General features: G+C 44.1%; 2 protein-coding genes across 2 annotated transcripts; one reads left to right on the top strand and one right to left on the bottom strand.

Annotated features, from left to right (window-relative positions):
* Nucleotides 1-1,503: 1,503 nt before the first annotated feature.
* Nucleotides 1,504-9,380, top strand: LOC117480614 (carboxypeptidase Y-like). The gene is given in 8 exon segments (XM_034127990.1): nt 1,504-1,673; nt 4,297-4,394; nt 5,272-5,388; nt 6,626-6,772; nt 6,854-7,908; nt 7,911-8,107; nt 8,109-8,370; nt 8,373-9,380. Coding segments are annotated over 7 exon segments (1,878 nt in total). The 5' UTR covers nt 1,504-1,673; nt 4,297-4,350; the 3' UTR covers nt 8,429-9,380.
* Nucleotides 9,381-15,339: 5,959 nt separating this feature from the next.
* Nucleotides 15,340-20,931, bottom strand: LOC117480603 (peptidyl-prolyl cis-trans isomerase FKBP1A-like). Its single transcript, XM_034127979.1, has 5 exons — nt 20,835-20,931; nt 20,693-20,740; nt 19,427-19,539; nt 18,619-18,786; nt 15,340-16,148 (listed from the first exon to the last, which is right to left on the bottom strand). Exons 1-4 carry the CDS (start codon nt 20,869-20,871, stop codon nt 18,655-18,657), a joined length of 330 nt encoding a protein of 109 aa, XP_033983870.1. The 5' UTR covers nt 20,872-20,931; the 3' UTR covers nt 15,340-16,148; nt 18,619-18,654.
* Between the last annotated feature and the right edge of the window lie 124 nt (nt 20,932-21,055).

The raw sequence follows: 21,055 nt of genomic DNA, 5'->3' as shown, positions 1-21,055 counted from the left end.
CTCTCACTTCTCTCTTCACCTTTTTGGAGTTCATTTTGTCAAAAGTCTTCAGTTTTCAGTTGAGAGGTCTTTTTCTGAAATTGTAAATAAGTTTCTGCCTCGTGTCGTTGTTGGATTGAATATTAAAAAATAGATATGCAGCAGGTGGTGTGGGTTTATTGTGTATTTCAGAGGTGGAGGAGTACTCGAGTGTGGTACTTGAGTCAAAGTAGAAGTACCCCAGATATTGAGTAAAATTAGAAGTACTCAGATCTTGTACTTGAGTAAAAGTAGAAGTACTCAGGTCTTGTACTTGAGTAAAAGGTCTTGAGTAAAAGTAGAAGTACCCAGGTATTGAGTAAAAGTAGAAGTACTCAGGTCTTGACTAAAAGTAGAAGTACTCAGATCTTGTACTTGAGTAAAAGTAGAAGTACTCAGGTCTTGTACTTGAGTAAAAGTTCTTGAGTCAAGTAGAAGTGACTCCAGGTCTTGAGTCAGTCTTGAGTCAAAGTAGAAGTACTCAGGTCTTGAAGTGTCTTAACTTAAAAGTAGAAGTACTCAGGTCTTGACTAAAAGTAGAAGTACTCAGGTCTTGACTAAAAGTAGAAGTACTCAGGTTCTCGGAGTAAAAGAGAAGTACCCCAGGTCTTGACTAAAAGTAGAAGTACCCAGGTCTTGACTAAAAGTAGAAGTACTCAGGTCTTGACTAAAAGTAGAAGTACTCAGGTCTTGACTAAAAGTAGAAGTACTCAGGTCTCGAGTAAAAGTAGAAGTACTCAGGTCTTGACTAAAAGTAGAAGTACTCAGGTCTTGACTAAAAGTAGAAGTACCCAGGTCTTGAGTAAAAGTAGAAGTACTCAGGTATTGACTAAAAGTAGAAGTACTCAGGTCTTGACTAAAAGTAGAAGTACTCAGGTCTTGACTAAAAGTAGAAGTACTCAGGTCTTGAGTAAAAGTAGAAGTACTCAGGTCTTTAGTAGAAGTACTCAGATCTTGTACTTTATTAGATGTTAGTTTTAATGTTGGCTCCTTGTATTTTAAGGAATTGGAAAATCCTTGAAAAGTCCTTACATTTGAACAAAAATAAATGCTTTCAAGTTATTAGGAGCAAATTGAACAACAAAGCTATTGAACAATTGAATTATAGAATAAAGAACTTGTAAAAAATGACTTTTATTGTCATATACAGTGTAGTTATCTGTAAATCTGAGGTCACAGGCTCCTCCAACAGTGCAACACAATAAAACAGATAAAAGTGCAAGTAAATACAATAAAATAGAACATAATAGAAATTGTGCAGAATAGTCTATATACAAGTAATTGGAATATTGATATGTATATATAAGTTACAAACTGATGAATGTTGTGCGCAGGTGCACCAGTAACCCTAAGGATAAAGGAAAGTTTGCTTTAAATGTGTCTTACATAAGCGAGTAGAAGCTCCTCTCTGTCCCAGTCCCCTCCTGCAGGACAGACACACTCTGCCCTCCCTGTCGGAGCACATCACCTCAGCGGTCACACGGACATCAGTAATGCGCAGATGAAGCGTTATTCCCGGATGCCTGGTGCCCTGCTGTCGCTTTAAGAAGCGGCGGTGCAGCAGCCGCATCGCCTCACTCCTTCTCCGGCTCCATGGCTGCAGGATGGAGCCTCCTGCACCGGACAGACACTGGCAACTTCCACCTGCCCCAAAGGTAACATTTCATATCTGGTCAAATAAAACGTGTGTGTGCATGATTGATATCCTTAATAACCTTATTGAGGACACGCAGCTTCAGTCAGCTGTTTCTATCTGGTGTTTTGTTCCATGTAAAGTCTTCAGGTGTGTTTATTATGATTATTTTGTATTCTTTTATTTATTAAATAGCATTGCTGTGCATGCGACACATGAGATAGATAAGCCCTGTTATCTAACAGCTGAACGAGGCTCTCTGAAGGGCATATTTACTGAAACACAGTGAGCAGCTTTAAGTAGTTTTTTTATCCGCCTACACATCAACACTGATACTCACATTACGTAAGGTGATTGCGTATTTCTCACCAATAACGTGATGCACTTGTTGCGCAGACAGCAGAGGCGAGACTTCCGGTGTCCTAGAATCAGAAAAGAGGAGGAAAAATACATAATAAGCATCGGGTTGTTTGTGCAGACATTAAGAGGTATGAATCAGCTGTACATCTGCAGACAGAGCTGTGTGGAGACTTTACACACAGGTGAGAACATTTTGTCCTCCTTCCATTTCTGCTGCAACATTAAAGTAAAATAGTCTAAAACTGTGGTGGTGACAGATTCGATTAATGTTTACTTTACAGTGTACAACTTCAAATGTACACTCAGTGGATGACTGACAGGCTATCATCAGTGTTTACACTTGAACAACACAGCTATCACAGCAACAACATGTAAACAAATACATCTTTTCAATACTTTATTAAACCACAAAGGCCATTTGATTAAGACCAGTCAGACTTTTAAAGGCAAGGAGGGTGTTTAAAGGTCCCATGTCATGGCCATTTCCACTGATCATAATTCCATTGTTGAGGTCTACTAGAATAGATTTATATTGTGCCATTTTCCAAACTCACATTGTTTTCTCATACAGCATCTCTGTATAGTATGTGTATTCACTCTCTGTCCTAAACGGCTTGTTGGAGCTCCTGCCCCCCCCCCCCCCTCCCTGTGAGCCCAGTGGCCCGAGACAGCGAGACACAGCGTAACTCAGCCTGGGCACACACACACACCCGCAGCCTGGCTGGGAGTTTGTGTGTGTGTGCCCAGGCTGAGTTACGCGGTGTCTCGCTGTCTCGCCGACCCCACACCAGTGAGCAGCGAGCCTCGCAACGTCCCGCCGAGTGTGTGTGTGTGAGGAAGTCCGCGGATTGGTCCAAACGTAACGGCTCCGCGGATTGGTCAATTTGGACCAATCTGCGGAGCCGTTACGTTACGTCACTATACCCGAAATACGTCACTATACCCAAGAAGTAAACAATGGAAAAAGAGAAATGTCCAACGAGGCGTTCTGGGGCAGCATAGACAGGTCTTTTCTGTGTTAGAGTTTTACTCGCTACAGGGTGTACTTTGGGGACGGGTAATAACCAGAAAAGCATGACATGGGACCTTTAAGACAGATGTTGGGCTGATGTTAAAGATACATAAATAAATACAAGTGAGAATTAAATAATGTGAAGATAGGATGCCAAACGTTGGGAACATGTGTTGCCCCCTTTAGGAGTTTAACAGAATACAATGGTTCACATTTAATAAGAAAATGGCATTAATGTAATAGATTTAATGTGAAATATCCCAAAAATGCTTTTAGGGGGTAACGCAAACCTGCAATGATGTATTTATTTCATGCAGGTACTCCCAGAAGACTAAATTATATTAAATCCACTCTGCTTTTTAAACAATAATGCTTCCTTTCTAGCTGTTTGCATGCAGGACATCTGACTAGCAGCCAAAAGGGTCAGATCATCTTAGTGTATTCACAGTAAGAGTGAGGGTTTCTCGTGTCTGTGCGTGCCGCTCAGACAGAAGCAGCTGATGTCTCTTTGTGTCCCACAGAAAGGACGCTTGATCTGCTGCTGGCCTGCATCTCTTTTATTATTAGGGTGACGTTATAGTGACAGAAGAAGGAGAGTAATGGTCTCACACAGTAGATCAAGGACAACACTGTATTTCAGAGATTTATGATGTGGATGAGTTTTTCTCACAAAGGGGTATGTGAGCACTTTGGGGTATTGCTGATTCATGGTTTTTTTATTGCAATTGGGAAGCTTTTCTCGTGTTAGATGACAACAATCTAAAAATGCATTCATGGTTGAAATACAGCTGAGACAGAAAAAAGATGTGAAAAAGAGGCTGGTTGATGTTCCCAGGGAAAGGGAAGTTTGGGGCCGTCTGCTGGAACGGCTTCCTCCAAGACCTGACTCTGGATCAGTGATAGAAGATGGAACTCATCAAAGAGATGCCGTTCAATCCACTGCTGCCTTTGTGTTACTGCATGATGACCAAGGAACGTTCACCTTGACTTTAGTGACGATCCAAACATTTGAAACGGAGCAATATCGTTTTCTGACCTTTGAAAATATGTGTTTGTACTGATACCTTGTGTTTAAGTAAAGAGTCAACCAAACTTACCTGAGACGTATTTTAGTTGGAGTCAAGCTTGTTGCTACTTGTGGATATATACATTTTAGGATTAGACGGAACTCCAATGTCATTTGTTCCAGTACCAAGGACTGTTTTTAGATTTGGAAACACTGATTTAGATGACTGCTATCTGATCTCTAACATGGTGTGTATCCTCTGTTCAGCTGTGAGGGCTCCTAGCGTCTCTGGAGACGTTGAAGGTCCTCTGAAGCTCCAACATGTCTCTCCCCCCGAGCAGGAAGCCGTCCTCAGGTCAGCGCAGGTAGGAAGCTCTCACTCCTCCAGACGCATGCAACACATCTTACAGGGTCTACTGAGAATTTCCTGTTTCATGCCTGTCTCTTATTGTTTCCAGAGAACATACGGACCTCTGCATCACTCTCAGTTTTTAATACCTGTACTTTCTACTTCTTACATGTTGAACACAAATACCTGTACTTTCTACTTCTTACATGTTGAACACAAATACCTGTACTTTCTACTTCTTACATGTTGAACACAAATACCTGTACTTTCTACTTCTTACATGTTGAACACAAATACCTGTACTTTCTACTTCTTACATGTTGAACTCAAATACCTGTACTTTCTACTTCTTACATGTTGAACCCAAATACCTGTACTTTCTACTTATTACATGTTGAACCCAAATACCTGAACTTTCTACTTCTCACATTTCCCAAACAGGCTGGTTCCTTTAGTTTGAATGTGTGTTTGGTGGCGTCATCATTATTATTTAGAGTCATTGCGTGCCTATTGATTTGAACACGATCCGTGTATCCATCATTTCCTGGTCTTCTCTAAAGAAGAGGGACCAATGGAAATGTTGTCATGTTGCCGTTGTTCAGCATGGAAACATTCATTAGCTAACAATGACATTATTGTTCTATTAATATAAAGGGAGGTCAGGTACTCTTTAAAACAGCTGCTAGTTATGGGTACTTTTTACTGAAGTACATTTCAAAGCCTCTTTACTTTGACTTGAGTAAAGAAGTTTAGTCAGTACTTCTACTTTCACCAGAGTATTTTTAAACACGAGTATCTGTACTTCTACTTGAGTAAAGGTGTGTGTACTTTTGCCATCTCTGATTATTATTATTGTTGTTGTTGTGGTAAACTTGCCTCTGTTTGTTCTGCAGGCGCTCAGTGGGGACTGTGAATGGCAGATTCTCCCTCAGCGAGACGTCGAGCACACACCCGGGGAAGATCAGGGGGGATGGCAGCCCCGCAGCCCGGACCCTCCCCAACACACCCAGGTCACATGTTCACCAGAAACACCTGGATATGTTTTCAACATTCTGACTTTTTGTTAGGATTCTGCATAATTTGGATCTCAGAACCCAAAAAAGACATTCACTCTTATGGCGCATTTCCACCGCAGGCCTCGCTCGACTTAGTACGGTTTTGTTAGGCCTTGGTAGGCCAGGCTCACTTTAATGCTGCGCTTCCATTACAGTTTAGTAGCTGGGGCAGTAACTATAGTAACGCAGTGTAGGCGGAGCCGTGACGTCATCTTCAATGAGAACCCCAGAAAAACAACACAGCCGTTAGCTGTTAGCACTCAGAGCTCACAGCTCCTTATATATGTTCAGAAACTAGACAAAAGTTAAACAAGTACAAACCACAGACTGCCTGTGTCATGGTGAATACAGTCGCTGCTTTATTTATGTCTGTATAGGCCGTTGTTGTGAGTGTGGACGGTCGGAGCATATACTGCGTTAGCTTAGCCAATCTCCATTTAGAACACACGCATTTTAAAAGGTTTTTCGCCTGCCGTCTGTCTGCAGACTTGACAAAGCATTAATTCATGGTTTTTACTAACCGGTATCAGTATGTTGTTACTTCGGCATCATTTTGAAACGTGTATTACAATTAAATCACGGTCAAATATGTCCATCTTGTTGTAGTTGTAGCCCCCTTGCCAGCGATTCTCTCTCTAGTTTAGCATACTCAGCCCGACTCAGCCTCGTTGTTGGCCCGGAAAGAACCACGATTTTGTCGGGCCAGAAAAAAGGTGAAAAAGTACCCCCGGGCCGGAACTAGGCCTAGTGGAAACGCAACCAAAAACGGGCCCGGCACGACACAGCACGCTTAAACCGCGCCATGGTGATTTTTTTTTTCAAATGCTCACGTGACCCCTCTTCCATACTCCTGAAACCCTGAGATGAAGAAAAACATTTTTTATATATTTGTTTTAAGTTAAACAATTAGGATGTAAGAATGATATCACTTCATATCACTATAATTGTCTCAATCTCAATTTCTTGTTTAGTTTTCTACATTGGACAAGATACTTTACACATTAGAAAACACACTTTGGTCATTTAAAATACTTGTTTTTTCAGAACACACAAAAAACCCTGAGATGTAGGAAAACAAATGAATAATTTAATTTGATTACTTGTTTAGTGTCTACATTGGACGGGATACTTTACACATGGAAAACACATTTTGGTAATTCAAATACTTATTTGTTCCTGTGTGTGTGTCCAGGCGTCAGGTGAAGCTCAGCTGCAGTGAGAACCACGGCATCAGAGCGCCCCCCCCGGAGCAGTACCTCACCCCCATGCAGCAGAAGGAGCTCTGCATCCGACACCTGAGGGCCCGCCTGAGGGACAACGTGGAGAGACTGCAGCACAGGTGAGTGGAGTGTTTGGTTTAAACTTGTATATTTCCTCACCCTCTCACCCTGCTAACTCTCTTCTTCTTCTTCTTCCTCAGAGACAGCGAGGTCTCGGGGCTCCGGGCCCAGCTGCTCCGGATGCAGGAGGACTGGATCCATGAGGAGGTCCAGAGGCTGGAGGCTCATCTGGAGCTGCAGGAGGCCAGGAGAGAGATCAGAGTCCTGCAGGGCGAGGTGAGGGCCAGCAGCCAGGAGCCCCACCAGCACCAGGAGCCCCACCAGCAACACAAGGAGCCCCACCAGCACCAGGAGCCCCACCAGCACCAGGAGCCCCACCAGCAACACAAGGAGCCCCACCAGCACCAGGAACCCCACCAGCACCAGGAGCCCCACCAGCACCAGGAGCCCCGCCAGCACCAGGAGCCCCACCAGCACCAGGAGCCCCACCAGCACCAGGAGCCCCATCACATACACCAGGAGCCCCATCACCAGAACCAGAAGCCCCAACCGCACCAGGAGCCCCATCACCAACACCAGGAGCCCCATCTACACCAGGAGCCCCACCAGCACCAGGAGCCCCATCACCATCATCACCTACACCAGGAGCCCCATCACCAACACCAGGAGCCCCACCAACACCAGGAGCCCCACCTACACCAGGAGCCCCACCTACACCAGGAGCCCCACCTACACCAGGAGCGCCATCACCAACATCACCTACACCAGGAGCCCCACCTACACCAGGAACCCCACCAACACCAACACCAGGAGCCCCATCACCAACACCAGGAGCCCCATCACCAACTGCACCCGCACCCGGGGGCCCGATCAGGTGGACGCTCTCGTTCCTGCGGCTGCTCCCCTGCTGGGACGCTGCGCCGTGGGGCCCCCCTGCAGCCTGAGGGCCTCCGGGGGCCCCGACAGACTCACCTGCTGCTGCTGGAGGCGGCGCTGCTGTCGGAGCCCAGGAGCCACAACAGCACCAGGGGCCCCTCCTCCTCCCCCACCTCCTCCCCCTGCTCCTCCTCCTACGAGAGGCTGTTTCTGCCCGTCTCACACTCCTGCAGCTGCATCGCACACACACCTCACACACACCTGTACCTGCACCTGCCGCAGGAGGAGGCCCCGGGGCCCGCCTCCGACTCTCCCATCCCGACCCCCCCCCCCCTGTTGAGAAGAAGGTGGAAGTGCGCTCTCAGGCCTGCAGCCCCACCATCAGCTGGCTGTGCGACGAGGCCCCCACCCCTCTCTCAGAGACACATTTTCAGTCACATTTACCCGGCGGGGCCCCTCCTCACATCGTGGAGCCGCCTGATAGACAGGAGGAGGTGAAGGAGCCCCTCACCTGTCAGCCCCCCCCCCACGGCCCCCCTCCCTGAGAGACAGGACGCTGTGGAGGTGGAGATAGAGGATGATGAGGGGGGGGAGGAAGACGTGGCCCCCCCGCTGTGCCACTGGAGCCGATACTTCCTGGTGGATCTTCTGGCTCTGGCGATGCCGGTTGTCCCGACGGTGGCCTGGATGTGGGGGGGGGAGCGGGGGGGGGTCCTGCCCGGGTATCACATGGGCTCCCTGCTGAGAGGCTGCTGCGCCGTGGCCCTCACCTCACTGAGGAGGGAGGGGGGGGCAGGGGAGGGGGACCCCCGAACCCTAACGGGGCCACGCTGATATGAGACTCGCTGAGAGACCTGAACCTCCTCTTGCGATGGAAGCTTCCTTTGTTTACCCCAATAATAATCATGCTGTCTTGAAGCAGACTTTGAACTACCGACTGAGACCATAAACTTATTAGGAAAATGTTGACTGAGGTAATAAATCAAGAGAGAAGAGGGAACATTTCCTCTTAGACTTCTATGCCCCCTGGTGGACATTACAGAGAATGCACTTTCTTTAACACATTACCACACTTCTTGTAGGAGCTTTTTACAAAGTAGTTAGATATAAAGAAAATAGTCCCTACATGAATCTGGGTCATCATTTCTGCAAACACGTTTAAGTTGTGGTGCTTCGTCCACCATCCAATGGCATTTACTTCCATTATACTGGAGAGAAAACAGACATTTCTACGCCTCATATCTCCAACACAGTGACTCACACCCAAACCCTCCAGGTGAGAGGGCGTACTGTCCCTTTAAGACTCTGCTGACTTCAATACACTTTGGTTTTTGCCTCCAGTTGGATTTTTCCTCCTCTTCTAAGATTTCTAGATTTGACGTAACGCCCTTGTGATGTTGTGCTCATGCCTTAGAGAACAGAGGATTAGTGTTAGCTCTCTTTACTGGACTCTGCATGAAGCCCACTGTCCGGACGGGGTCTACTGCTTGAATTAAATTAAATAAAAGCCAAGTTCTGGTTTTAGATTTACGCTTTGGGAGAAGATGTTCGGTTTATTTTATGGACATTAATTGTTTGAAATTGCTCCTGTATTTTCATCATCATGTTTTAAAAAATTGGTTAAAGGGACTAGAGTAAAAAAATATCAAAACAATTTTAAAAAAGTTGTTATTTATGAGATTTTAAAGGACTTTTTAGAAGAAAAGAAGCATGTGCATTGAATGGAGCTCTCAGGTGTGAAACTGACAGGTTGTTCAGATGTTTTACAATAAATGAAACATGGGATTATAAACTGTGCAGACTCTATTTATTGGATCCTGTTTGGACCGTTCCCCTCAACACATTTTAAAGTGTGCCGCGTGCGCTGTGATTGGCTCGTGGGAGATGGGACGCGTCTGATTGGTTAAGCTTGGGGAGTGAGTGAGAGAGGATTTGTGAATGAAGGTGTAAGAGACAGTATTCCTGACGAACTTGCGCTAAGCTTAATTTAAAGGGTTATTTTCTATAAAATCAGTACAAATAATTCATGTTTTATCGTTATTGCGAAATGTCCTGGAAGAATTAGAAAAATATAGGAGTTGCAATATTTGTTGAAGGTTGAATTTGTGCAAAAACATCATTTTAATTCAATATTGTCACTGCAAATATGTCCTTTCCTTAACATCATGCTCTAATATGGACTTTTTAGTTTGGTACAGATTTAGCAAAAATCACTGCATAATCATTATTTATAGTTTTCATTAAAAACTAGAATATGACCCTCCAGAAAATCTGCATTTCTGTGTGTTTACCATGCAGAAAAATGGGACTATAACTGCATTTTGGTGCACAGCAATGTGTTGTACAAAGACAATAACCGATGTATAATCATAAATCTAATATCATACATTTATAGGAATCCAAAAATAAGTCTAATTCCATATTTTTGCACTTCGTTCCACCTTTTTACAATGTTTTAAGGACGTTAAAAATAAAGAATAGCATAAATAAATCTGCAGTTTGAATCCTGAATTTACAAAACAGAGATAAAGCCAACAAGGCGTCAGGATTGTGTCCAAAAATAAAGCGTTGATGTGAGAAGTGCATTCATATTTATCCATATGATTAATATGCATTTCACTTCCTCTGCTGAGATGCACCGACTGCACCTACACCAGGAGCCCTATCACCAACATCACCTACACCAGGAGCCCCATCACCAGCACCAGGAGCACCATCACCTACACCAGGAGCCCTATCACCAACATCACCTACACCAGGAGCCCCATCACCTGCACCAGGAGCACCATCACCAGCACCAGGAGCCCCATCTACACCAGGAGCCCCATCTACACCAGGAGCCCCACCAGCACCAGGAGCCCCATCACCAGCACCAGGAGCCCCATCTACACCAGGAGCCCCACCAGCACCAGGGGCCCCATCACCAACACCAGGAGCCCCATCACCAACATCACCTACACCAGGAGCCCCATCACCAGCACCCCCATCTGCACCAGGAGCCCCGCCAGCACCAGGATCCCCATCACCAACATCACCAACACCAGGAGCCCCATCACCAGCACCAGGAGCACCAGCACCAACAGCCCCATCTACACCAGGAGCTCCATCTACACCAGGAGCCCCACCAGCACCAGGAGCCCCAGAAGCCCCAACACCAGGAGCCCCATCACCAACAGCAGGAGCCCCACCTTCACCAGGAGCCCCATCACCGCCTATGAATAATATGCATCTCACTTCCTCTGAGATGCACCGTCTGCTCGTTTATCTACAGACTCATATTTCTATAGGGGCTATCGGAGAAGAGAGAGCATACAGCTTTGTTTACTGACTTTACGCAAAGTGTTTTAACACACTGATGTATTCTCTAATGCGAGCAGCTGCACGATTTACCCCCTGCTCTCACTCTGCTGTTTATTATAATGATGGTCTGTTCGTGCAGAAAACAAGTCCCTCTGTGTGTCCAATGAAATGCCTCCATTGTGATTAAGAAGTCCACCCTTAGTGTGCAAAAAGAGAAGTGTTTTATCATGCAGGGTCTTTCAGGAAAGGGTCTCTGAGGCGGCTTAGGTCAGAAGAATATCTGCAGATTCAAACTTAAATGTAAAATAAAGAGTGTGTTTTATTTATGGTGGAAGCAGCGCGTATAGTAGTGTTTAAATGATCAGGATATTCGATTTGCTCCACTTTGAGAGTGAGTGAATGACCTTAATGTTCAATTTGCTCGATGTCACTTCATTTGCAGACACTTTTCTCTGTTCTTAAAGGTGGGTATTCACTTCAGAAACACTTTTTGTTATATTCCATGGAATGCTCTTAACATCCCGATAGCAATGAATATCTTAAATGCTTTGACAATAAATATATACAAAAATATCATCTGTGGAAGCCGTGGCACTGTAAAAAGCACGACCAATCATCTGAGCCGGCTAAAATAACTGGATGGCCTACCTGCCTGTCAGCCTTCCATCTGTGCACAAACTTATCTCGTGCCCTCATTGGTCATGTGCGCGTTCGTGTGTGTTGGAGGAGGGGCTCTGTAAGGAAGTCTGAAGGAAGTGGCAGATTTTTTTAGGCTGCGTATTTCAAATTCTATGGCGCTCGAGCTGCTTTCTCCATTCTTAAAAGTGAAGAGACGACTCCAAATGTTTCTTACATCTCAATCTGTATGGCAGCCTTTCCATATCAGTGTCTGTTGAGTCAAACACAGAGACATTTTACTCAAACACATATACCTAGAAGAGCTGTATCTGTCAAAATGGTGTCGGGGTATTTTTAAGATATCTCAAAACATTTAGATTCTCCATTATTTTTTAATTGTGCACTTAAATAACTGTCCCTCAAATTAGTTGTTTAGTATATTGACCTATGTAGTGATCACTTATTAATACACTGGGTTACATAATTCAATCAAGGAACTACAGGTTGGGGGTATTGTTCCGCACGGACACTAATGCTTACTGTACCTCCGGGGTATATACTGTGTCCTCCTCCCTTTCGCTTTCTCTTCTCTTCCCGGGCTGCGACCCGACAGCATGTCCATTTCTGTCGCTCATTAAAGCCAGATTTGCACCTTCGATGCACCGCCTCCGACTCCCTATCTCTCGGCACTACATTGGTGACCCCGACATAAGTCTCGCGAAGATTCCGAGACTGGACCGAACACGGCAAAAAACAGACTGTTTTTCTCGAAATGCCGGAGATTTTTGGAGATGTCCGTGGCTGCCACGTGCTCACAGACTGAGGCTCGGTGCGCCCTCCGGAATGGCCGAGGAAGACGCTCGCCATTTCCACGGCTTTTCGGCACTGGGGGACAGCAAGCCTTCCATGGAGCCGATACACGACCATGCCTGGTTTATTCGGGACATGCGGCTGCATGTCCGGCTGCGCTCGCTAACGGCTAGCCACGACTGCTAACGGCTAGCAGCTACCAACGGCTAACGACAGCTAGCCACGACAGCTAGCAGCTATCGCCATCCGACTGTTTTTTTTGTGGTGCCGGAGAGGAGGTTCGATCATGTCTGGTCGGCCTCATGTGGATCCTCTCGCTATTTCGCCCACCTGTTTTTGTTCGTGGACAGGACGACCCTTTTGAGTTTTTTTCTGGTGCCTGAGAGGAGGTTCGCCCATGTCTGGTCGGCCTCGTGTGGACCCTCTCGCTTTTTCGCCACCTCGACGGCGGCTTCGGACGTCGCCCATGCCTTCTTCGGCCCGTGGGTGGCGCGCTTCTGGACCCCGTCTCGCCTCGACTCTACGGTTTCGGACGTCGCCCATGCCTTCATCGGCCCGTGGGTGGCGCGCTTCGGGACCCTGTCTGGCCTCTTCCCTCGCCTCGGCTCCTTCCTCCCGAGGACTTCGTACCCGCCGCCGCTGTGCCTTCGCCTGCGGCCGGGCAGCGCTCCTCCCTCCCTCCCTTCAATGCACCGCCTCCGACTCCCTATCTCTCGGCACTACACCTAAAGATAATTTTAAAAAAAGTTTACAAAAGGCCAGCATTGTTTATTCCAGCATATCCAATATGGCATTGTGTTTACTTATTTAGTTTTAAATAGAAATGTAGTTAAATATTTTTGGGTTCAGGGCAGAGAGGACTGTTTTTTTTCACTATTTTCACTGTTACAGTCCAAATGACCCATAAATGAATCGCCAGAGGAATCAATAAAGAACATTTTAAATTGCTGGTTTGTTATTTATTAGGAAAGGTATTTATCCGTGTGACTTCATCCTCCAATTCTATTGAAAAGCAATGGAGAAATGGAAATATAACAGCACAGAAAAACCCAGAATCTTGCAGAATATGCTGAGTTTCCTCTTTAGTTGGGACTAGGGTTGCAAAGGGGCGGAACATTTCCGGTACATTTCCATGGGAATTATGGGAATAATGGGAATTAATGGGAACTAACTGGGAATTGAGGGTAATGTAATCGAATTGTATAATTTAATTTTGAAATGAGCCGTTCAACTTCCGACTGATTTCGATAGAGCGGGTCACATATGAGCACAGCCCTCTGTGGATGTCAGCATGAGCAAGAGAAAGGTATCTGAGAAAAATCGTGTTTTCATTACATTACATTTAATGTTATTTTAGGAGGCGTGTGGCGCAGTGGATAGAGCCTTGGTGTTCGGATCAGGGGGTCACAGGTTCAAACCCCACTGCAGTCAGCATGTCGTTGTGTCCCTGAGACACTTCACCCCAAATGGCTCCTGTGGAGATTGCCCACAGTTTTGAGTATGTTAGTCGCTTTGGATAAAGCGCCTAACAAGTGACATGTAATGTAAAAATCGTGTTTTCCAAGAAAAGTGTGAGAAAGAATATCTTTTCACTGAATTCAGGGGTAAACCACAATGTTGAGTATGTTTGCAGACCGTTGCTGTAATGAAAGTAAGGGACTTGAGCCGCCACTGCGGCCCCCTGGTGGCCAGTACATAAATGATGTGGCCCCCACCACCATCCAAGTTGCCCATCCCTGCTGTAGGGGGTGTGGTCTCAATAGCCATGCAGTAAGCAGTGTGCATGTGATGGAGGAATGGCATGGATATTCAAGTGTACTTGAATGGCATCTGTTTGTTTTAGTCAAGATTATGCTCAAATATACTTTCCCCAAATATATTTAAGTTCCCTAAGAAGAGCCAACCTTCCATTTGGAAAATTCCCAGTTTATTCCCTTAAATTCCCGTTTATTCCCTTAAATTCCCGTTTATTCCCTTAAATTCCCTTTAATTCCCGTTAATTCCCTTAAATTCTGGTTTATTCCCTTAAATTCCCGTTTAGTCCCTTAAATTCCTGTTAATTCCCTTAAATTCCGGTTTATTCCCTTAAATTCCGGTTAATTCCCTTAAATTCCGGTTTATTCCCTTAAATTCCGGTTTATTCCCTTAAATTCCTGTTAATTCCCTTAAATTCCGGTTTATTCCCTTAAATTCCGGTTTATTCCCTTAAATTCCCGTTTATTCCCTTAAATTCCCTTTAATTCCCGTTTATTCCCTTAAATTCCGGTTTATTCCCTTAAATTCCCGTTAATTCCCTTAAATTCTGGTTTATTCCCTTAAATTCTGGTTTATTCCCTTAAATTCCCGTTTATTCCCTTAAATTCCTGTTAATTCCCTTAAATTCCGGTTTATTCCCTTAAATTCCCGTTAATTCCCTTAAATTGCGGTTAATTCCCTTAAATTCCGGTTTATTCCCTTAAATTCCGGTTTATTCCCTTAAATTCCTGTTTATTCCCTTAAATTCCTGTTAATTCCCTTAAATTCCGGTTTATTCCCTAAAATTCCTGTTTATTCCCTTAAATTCCTGTTAATTCCCTTAAATTCCGGTTTATTCCCTAAAATTCCGGTTTATTCCCTTCAATTCCTGTTAATTCCCTTAAATTCCGGTTTATTTCTTTAAATTCCCGTTAATTCCCGTTAATTCCCTTAAATTCCGGTTTATTCCCTAAAATTCCTGTTTATTCCCTTAAATTCCTGTTAATTCCCTTAAATTCCGGTTTATTCCCTAAAATTCCGGTTTATTCCCTTCAATTCCTGTTAATTCCCTTAAATTCCGGTTTATTTCTTTAAATTCCCGTTAATTCCCGTTAATTCCCTTAAATTCCGGTTTATTCCCATGGAAAGTTTCCATCTTTGAAAATTCCCGGAATTTTGCAACCCTAGTTGGGGCATAATATAAGCTTCTGATTCCTTAATGATTAAAGTGCATTCAGTTTGCTATAACAGCGTTTAATAAGGGAATACAGTGAAAAACAAGAGCCGCTTGTGTTAAAATTACTCTTTTAATGTGTTTAGAGTAAAGAACAGACCTTTACAACATCATCCACAGCTTGTTACACACAACTCCTTCAAACAAAGATAATCACAAACCCCACGATGTGCCGACAGATCTCCGCGGGGAACCCCCCCCCCCAGCACCTTTTAAAACCTTTATTTAAACCAGAGACCAGAGACTTTCGTGCAGCAGAACCTTCTGTTCGTGCTTAAAGAATAGAACGTTCCCCGGGTGTTTGACGAGCCGTCGACAGGACCGCCGACGCTGCGACTGTTCCAGCGATAGTCCTTTACTCTTATAAATTAAGAAATGAAGCTGCAGACAGACGAAGAGCTAATGTGCTTGATTCATGAATCCCTGGTTTACAACCTGTTCATACTTTAAATTGAAGTGATCAAGTATCACATTTAAAAAGACGATTCCTAACCTGCAATCAATAGGATTTGTAAAGGCCACAGAGCCACAGGAATGACACCGATTGATATTTATGACACGTGTTCTCTAAAAGCTGCTCCTGGTGGCAGACACCATTTATCAAGGCAAATAAAAAAATAAAAAACATCACCGTAAAAATACATAGCAGACGAAACACAGGGGGTGGGGGTGGGGGGGGGGGGGCTATGACTTATTACTGTATGGAAGCTAAGGAATAGACATGGAGGGTAACGTTTTTAAAGCAAGTGACAGAAGACACGGTTTCTAGACGAGAGGAGAGTGAAGAGGTGAAGAGACCCAGGTCCTATGGGGTCAGAGCAGGAACCATCCGTTCCTCCATGTTCCCGAAGAGAGGAGTCAACCTGCAGAGAGAGGAGGAGAGGAGGAGAGGAGAGGAGAGGAGAGGAGAGGAGAGGAGGAGAGTTACCTTGGTTGCTGATTGGCTAATGGCTACACAAGACAAAACATCGTTATGACATCATAAAGTGGCCAAAATCTGATCAGCTCATTTTCAGACAGGTTTTTATAGAAATGGATCAAAAAGAGAGAGAATCTTTGTTCCTGAAACTTTCAGAGTCTCTTTCCACAGAGGGGACACATGTTGATGAAGAAGAGACATGAAGAAGAGGGGACACATGTTGATGAAGAAGAGACATGAAGGGGACACATGGTGAAGAAGAGACATGAAGAAGAGGGGACACATGTTGATGAAGAAGAGACATGAAGAAGAGGGGACACATGTTGATGAAGAAGAGACATGAAGAAGAGGGGACACATGTTGAAGTAGAAGAGACATGAAGAAGAGGGGACACATGTTGATGAAGAAGAGACATGAAGAAGAGGGGACACATGTTGATGAAGAAGAGACATGAAGAAGAGGGGACACATGGTGATGTAGAAGAGACATGAAGAAGAGGGGACACATGTTGATGAAGAAGAGACATGAAGAAGAGGGGACACATGGTGATGTAGAAGAGACATGAAGAAGAGGGGACACATGTTGATGTAGAAGAGACATGAAGAAGAGGGGACACATCTTGATGAAGAAGAGACATGAAGAAGAGGGGACACATGTTGATGTAGAAGAGACATGAAGAAGAGGGGACACATGGTGAAGAAGAGACATGAAGAAGAGGGGACACATGTTGATGAAGAAGAGACATGAAGAAGAGGGGGACACATGTTGATGAAGAAGAGACATGAAGAAGAGGGGACACATGGTGATGTAGAAGAGACATGAAGAAGAGGGGACACATGTTGATGAAGAAGAGACATGAGGAAGAGGGGACACATGGTGAAGAAGAGACATGAAGAAGAGGGGACACATGTTGATGAAGAAGAGACATGAAGAAGAGGGGACACATGTTGATGAAGAAGAGACATGAAGAAGAGGGGACACATGGTGAAGAAGAGACATGAAGAAGAGGGGACACATGTTGATGAAGAAGAGACATGAAGAAGAGGGGACACATGTTGATGAAGAAGAGACATGAAGAAGAGGGGACACATGTTGATGTAGAAGAGACATGAAGAAGAGGGGGACACATGGTGAAGAAGAGACATGAAGAAGAGGGGACACATGTTGATGAAGAAGAGACATGAAGAAGAGGGGACACATGTTGATGAAGAAGAGACATGAAGAAGAGGGGACACATGTTGATGTAGAAGAGACATGAAGAAGAGGGGACACATGTTGATGAAGAAGAGACATGAAGAAGAGGGGACACATGTTGATGTAGAAGAGACATGAAGAAGAGGGGACACATGTTGATGAAGAAGAGACATGAAGAAGAGGGGACACATGTTGATGTAGAAGAGACATGAAGAAGAGGGGACACATGGTGAGAAGAGACATGAAGAAGAGGGGACACATGTTGATGAAGAAGAGACATGAAGAAGAGGGGACACATGTTGATGAAGAAGAGACATGAAGAAGAGGGGACACATGGTGAAGAAGAGACATGAAGAAGAGGGGACACATGTTGATGAAGAAGAGACATGAAGAAGAGGGGACACATGTTGATGAAGAAGAGACATGAAGAAGAGGGGACACATGTTGATGTAGAAGAGACATGAAGAAGAGGGGACACATGTTGATGAAGAAGAGACATGAAGAAGAGGGGACACATGTTGATGTAGAAGAGACATGAAGAAGAGGGGGACACATGTTGATGAAGAAGAGACATGAAGAAGAGGGGACACATGGTGATGTAGAAGAGACATGAAGAAGAGGGGACACATGTTGATGAAGAAGAGACATGAAGAAGAGGGGACACATGTTGATGTAGAAGAGACATGAAGAAGAGGGGACACATGGTGAAGAAGAGACATGAAGAAGAGGGGACACATGTTGATGAAGAAGAGACATGAAGAAGAGGGGACACATGTTGATGAAGAAGAGACATGAAGAAGAGGGGACACATGTTGATGTAGAAGAGACATGAAGAAGAGGGGACACATGTTGATGAAGAAGAGACATGAAGAAGAGGGGACACATGTTGATGTAGAAGAGACATGAAGAAGAGGGGACACATGTTGATGTAGAAGAGACATGAAGAAGAGGGGACACATGTTGATGTAGAAGAGACATGAAGAAGAGGGGACACATGTTGATGAAGAAGAGACATGAAGAAGAGGGGACACATGTTGATGTAGAAGAGACATGAAGAAGAGGGGACACATGTTGATGAAGAAGAGACATGAAGAAGAGGGGACACATGTTGATGTAGAAGAGACATGGAGAAGAGGATTTTGTAGAATAGGTGACCTTTAAATCCACACAGTAGGATTCCCACACCTGACCGTGGAGTATAAAAACGATGGACTTCTTACCCTGATATTTTGAGTGGAATTGAAAGTGAGCAGAGTTCAGGCTTCCAGGCCGATGAGCTCCACGTCGAAGGTGAGCGTGGCGTTGGCCGGGATGATGCCCGGGTGTCCCTGGCTGCCGTACGCAAAGTCCGGAGAGCAAATCAGCTTCGCCCGCTGACCCACACTCATCTGGGACACAACAATCAATATATACAAAATAACAGTCACTTCATTATCTTTGAGAAATGTACATTAGTGCAGGACTGTCCATAGCAGCGTAAAAACAACACAAACTAATATTGTATTTACAGATTAATCTGACGGTTAATACCGAGAGATATTAACTTTCATTATGATACGAAACATTGGAAAGCAGCAAATCTCCATATTTAAGAGGCGTGAGCATTTTCTGACATATTTGTTAATGATTCATTACTAACTAATTAAACGGATGGCAATTGTATATCTATCAATAGACTACTTGTTGCAGCTCCCAAAACCACTCTGATTGATAATCCTGAATTAGACCGAGAATGAACAACATATTCATTCAAGGTTTGCACAATGACCTGGCTGGCCTTATTGGTGCATAACAATGAACATATGAAATAAAAGGAGGTTTTAATTAAGGGACAAACTGTTTTGTGCAGAATTGTGCAAACGTTTACTTATGATATAGATAATAAGTGCAATTCTGTTTAGAGATATAGTGTCTGCAACTAAATGAAGTAATGCACACAACAGTGAACATGTTATATGAATAACTGCACGATAAAGCATATATCATTTCCAGTGATAACGCTATTTATAGTAAAAACCAGCTCCTCACCTGCGCTACTCCTTCCTCCCAGCCTCGAATCACCTCCTGGTGTCCAATCTTGAATTTGAACGGTTTCCCCCGGGACCTCGAGGAGTCGAACACCTTCCCATCTGCCAGTGTGCCTGACAAAAATCACATTTAATGTCATTAATGTCTGAATTATTACCAATTTTGAGATACTTGTACTTTACTTGAGTATTTCAATATAATGCTTTGTACTTCTACTCCAATACAGTTCAGACGTACATGGTGTACTTTTCCTCCACTACATGTATTTAATTCCTTTAGTTACTTTACAGATGTGGATGAATGATGTGAAATATAATCAAGTGTTAAATCAGACTTTAGTTCCACCTGGAGTAAATTCACAAGCTACCCTGCAGTATACAAAGTCATTCAAACTAGCTGCACCTTTACCAGCTTTGAGAACACTTTCATGATCAATCATTATAAAACATATCATATATATTATTCTGAAATGGACCAATCTGCACAATGACTACTTTTACTGTCGCTACTTTCACTATATTTTGATGATAATACTTTTCTACTTTTACTTGAGGAACATTTTGAATGCAGGACTTTTACTGAAACAGAGTATTCCTACACTCTGGTACTTCTACTTTTACTCAAGTACAAGATCTGAGTACTTCTACTTTTACTCAAGTACAAGACCTGAGTACAGCTTCATAACGGTCACTGGGGGCTAGCGTTAGCCGGTTAGCTTCACGTTAGCTTCAGGGCTGACAGACAGCAGCTAACCGTTAGCTCCACTAATGCTCCGGTCTTAAATAATTAAAGTACAATCATTTAAATGATTTAGTAAATAATCAAAGTAATGCACCAAAGCCCCATGTTAGCTATCGTTAGCCTAACTGACAACAAGCAATCTGTTAAACATGACATTTCGCGTTAGCATCAATGCTAGGTAGCGTTAGCCCAACTGACACAAGCAATATGTTTTAAATGGAATTTAGCGTTAGCATCAATGCTAGGTAGCGTTAGCGCAACTGACAGAACAAGCAATCTGTTTAACATGGAATCTGGCGTTAGCATCAATGCTAGATAGCGTTAGCCCAACTGACACACCAAGCAGTTGGTTAACATGTTATTAAGCGTTAGCATCAATGCTAACCAGCAAAAGCAACCAGTTAGTTAGCTTAAATAGTTTTATACTTGTTCCTGAATTCAGCTCAATAAAAGCAGACTTCCTGACCACTAAAGACCCGCTTTTAACGGGCTCTCTTCTATCCCAAAAGCCACGATATTTCTTACCGACATAATGAACCACGACGCGCTGCCCCTTCTTCGGAAAGGTCCGTCCTGTAAATATAAAGGAGAATAAAGCGAGTGAAATAAAGAGACAAACACTCTGGGAGTTTATTATAATTACTATTAAACTGTTGATTATTCCCACCATCTCCCGGAGTTATGGTCTCAATCTCTACTCCCATGTTGGCTCTTCGTGTCTTCCTCTCACCCTACAGGAAGCAGAGGCAGACACTCAGGGGGGGATCAGTTCATGGACAAATGTGAGGTTTCTTCAAAAACCCAACAAAAAATAATATTTTAAACCTTTAGACTGGTATGCAGATGTTTTTGTATATTGTAGTGTTTCTTTTATGTTTTTTGGAAATT

The sequence above is a fragment of the Trematomus bernacchii genome, unplaced genomic scaffold (genome assembly GCF_902827165.1).
Source record: "Trematomus bernacchii unplaced genomic scaffold, fTreBer1.1, whole genome shotgun sequence".
In the NCBI taxonomy this organism is placed as follows: domain Eukaryota; kingdom Metazoa; phylum Chordata; class Actinopteri; order Perciformes; family Nototheniidae; genus Trematomus; species Trematomus bernacchii.
The sequence above is the reverse complement of the archived record's forward strand: the minus strand, read 5'-3'. Positions and strand labels throughout refer to the sequence as shown.

Bases quoted from the DNA above. Each gene is read 5' to 3' on its own strand.
- LOC117480603 (XM_034127979.1), bottom strand. From the start codon at position 20,871: ATGGGAGTAGAGATTGAGACCATAACTCCGGGAGATG. The intron at 20,741-20,834 runs GTGGGAATAATC...TTATATTTACAG, and splicing joins GACCATAACTCCGGGAGATG to GACGGACCTTTCCGAAGAAG. The intron at 18,787-19,426 runs GTGAGGAGCTGG...GTTGTGTCCCAG, and splicing joins GGGAGGAAGGAGTAGCGCAG to ATGAGTGTGGGTCAGCGGGC.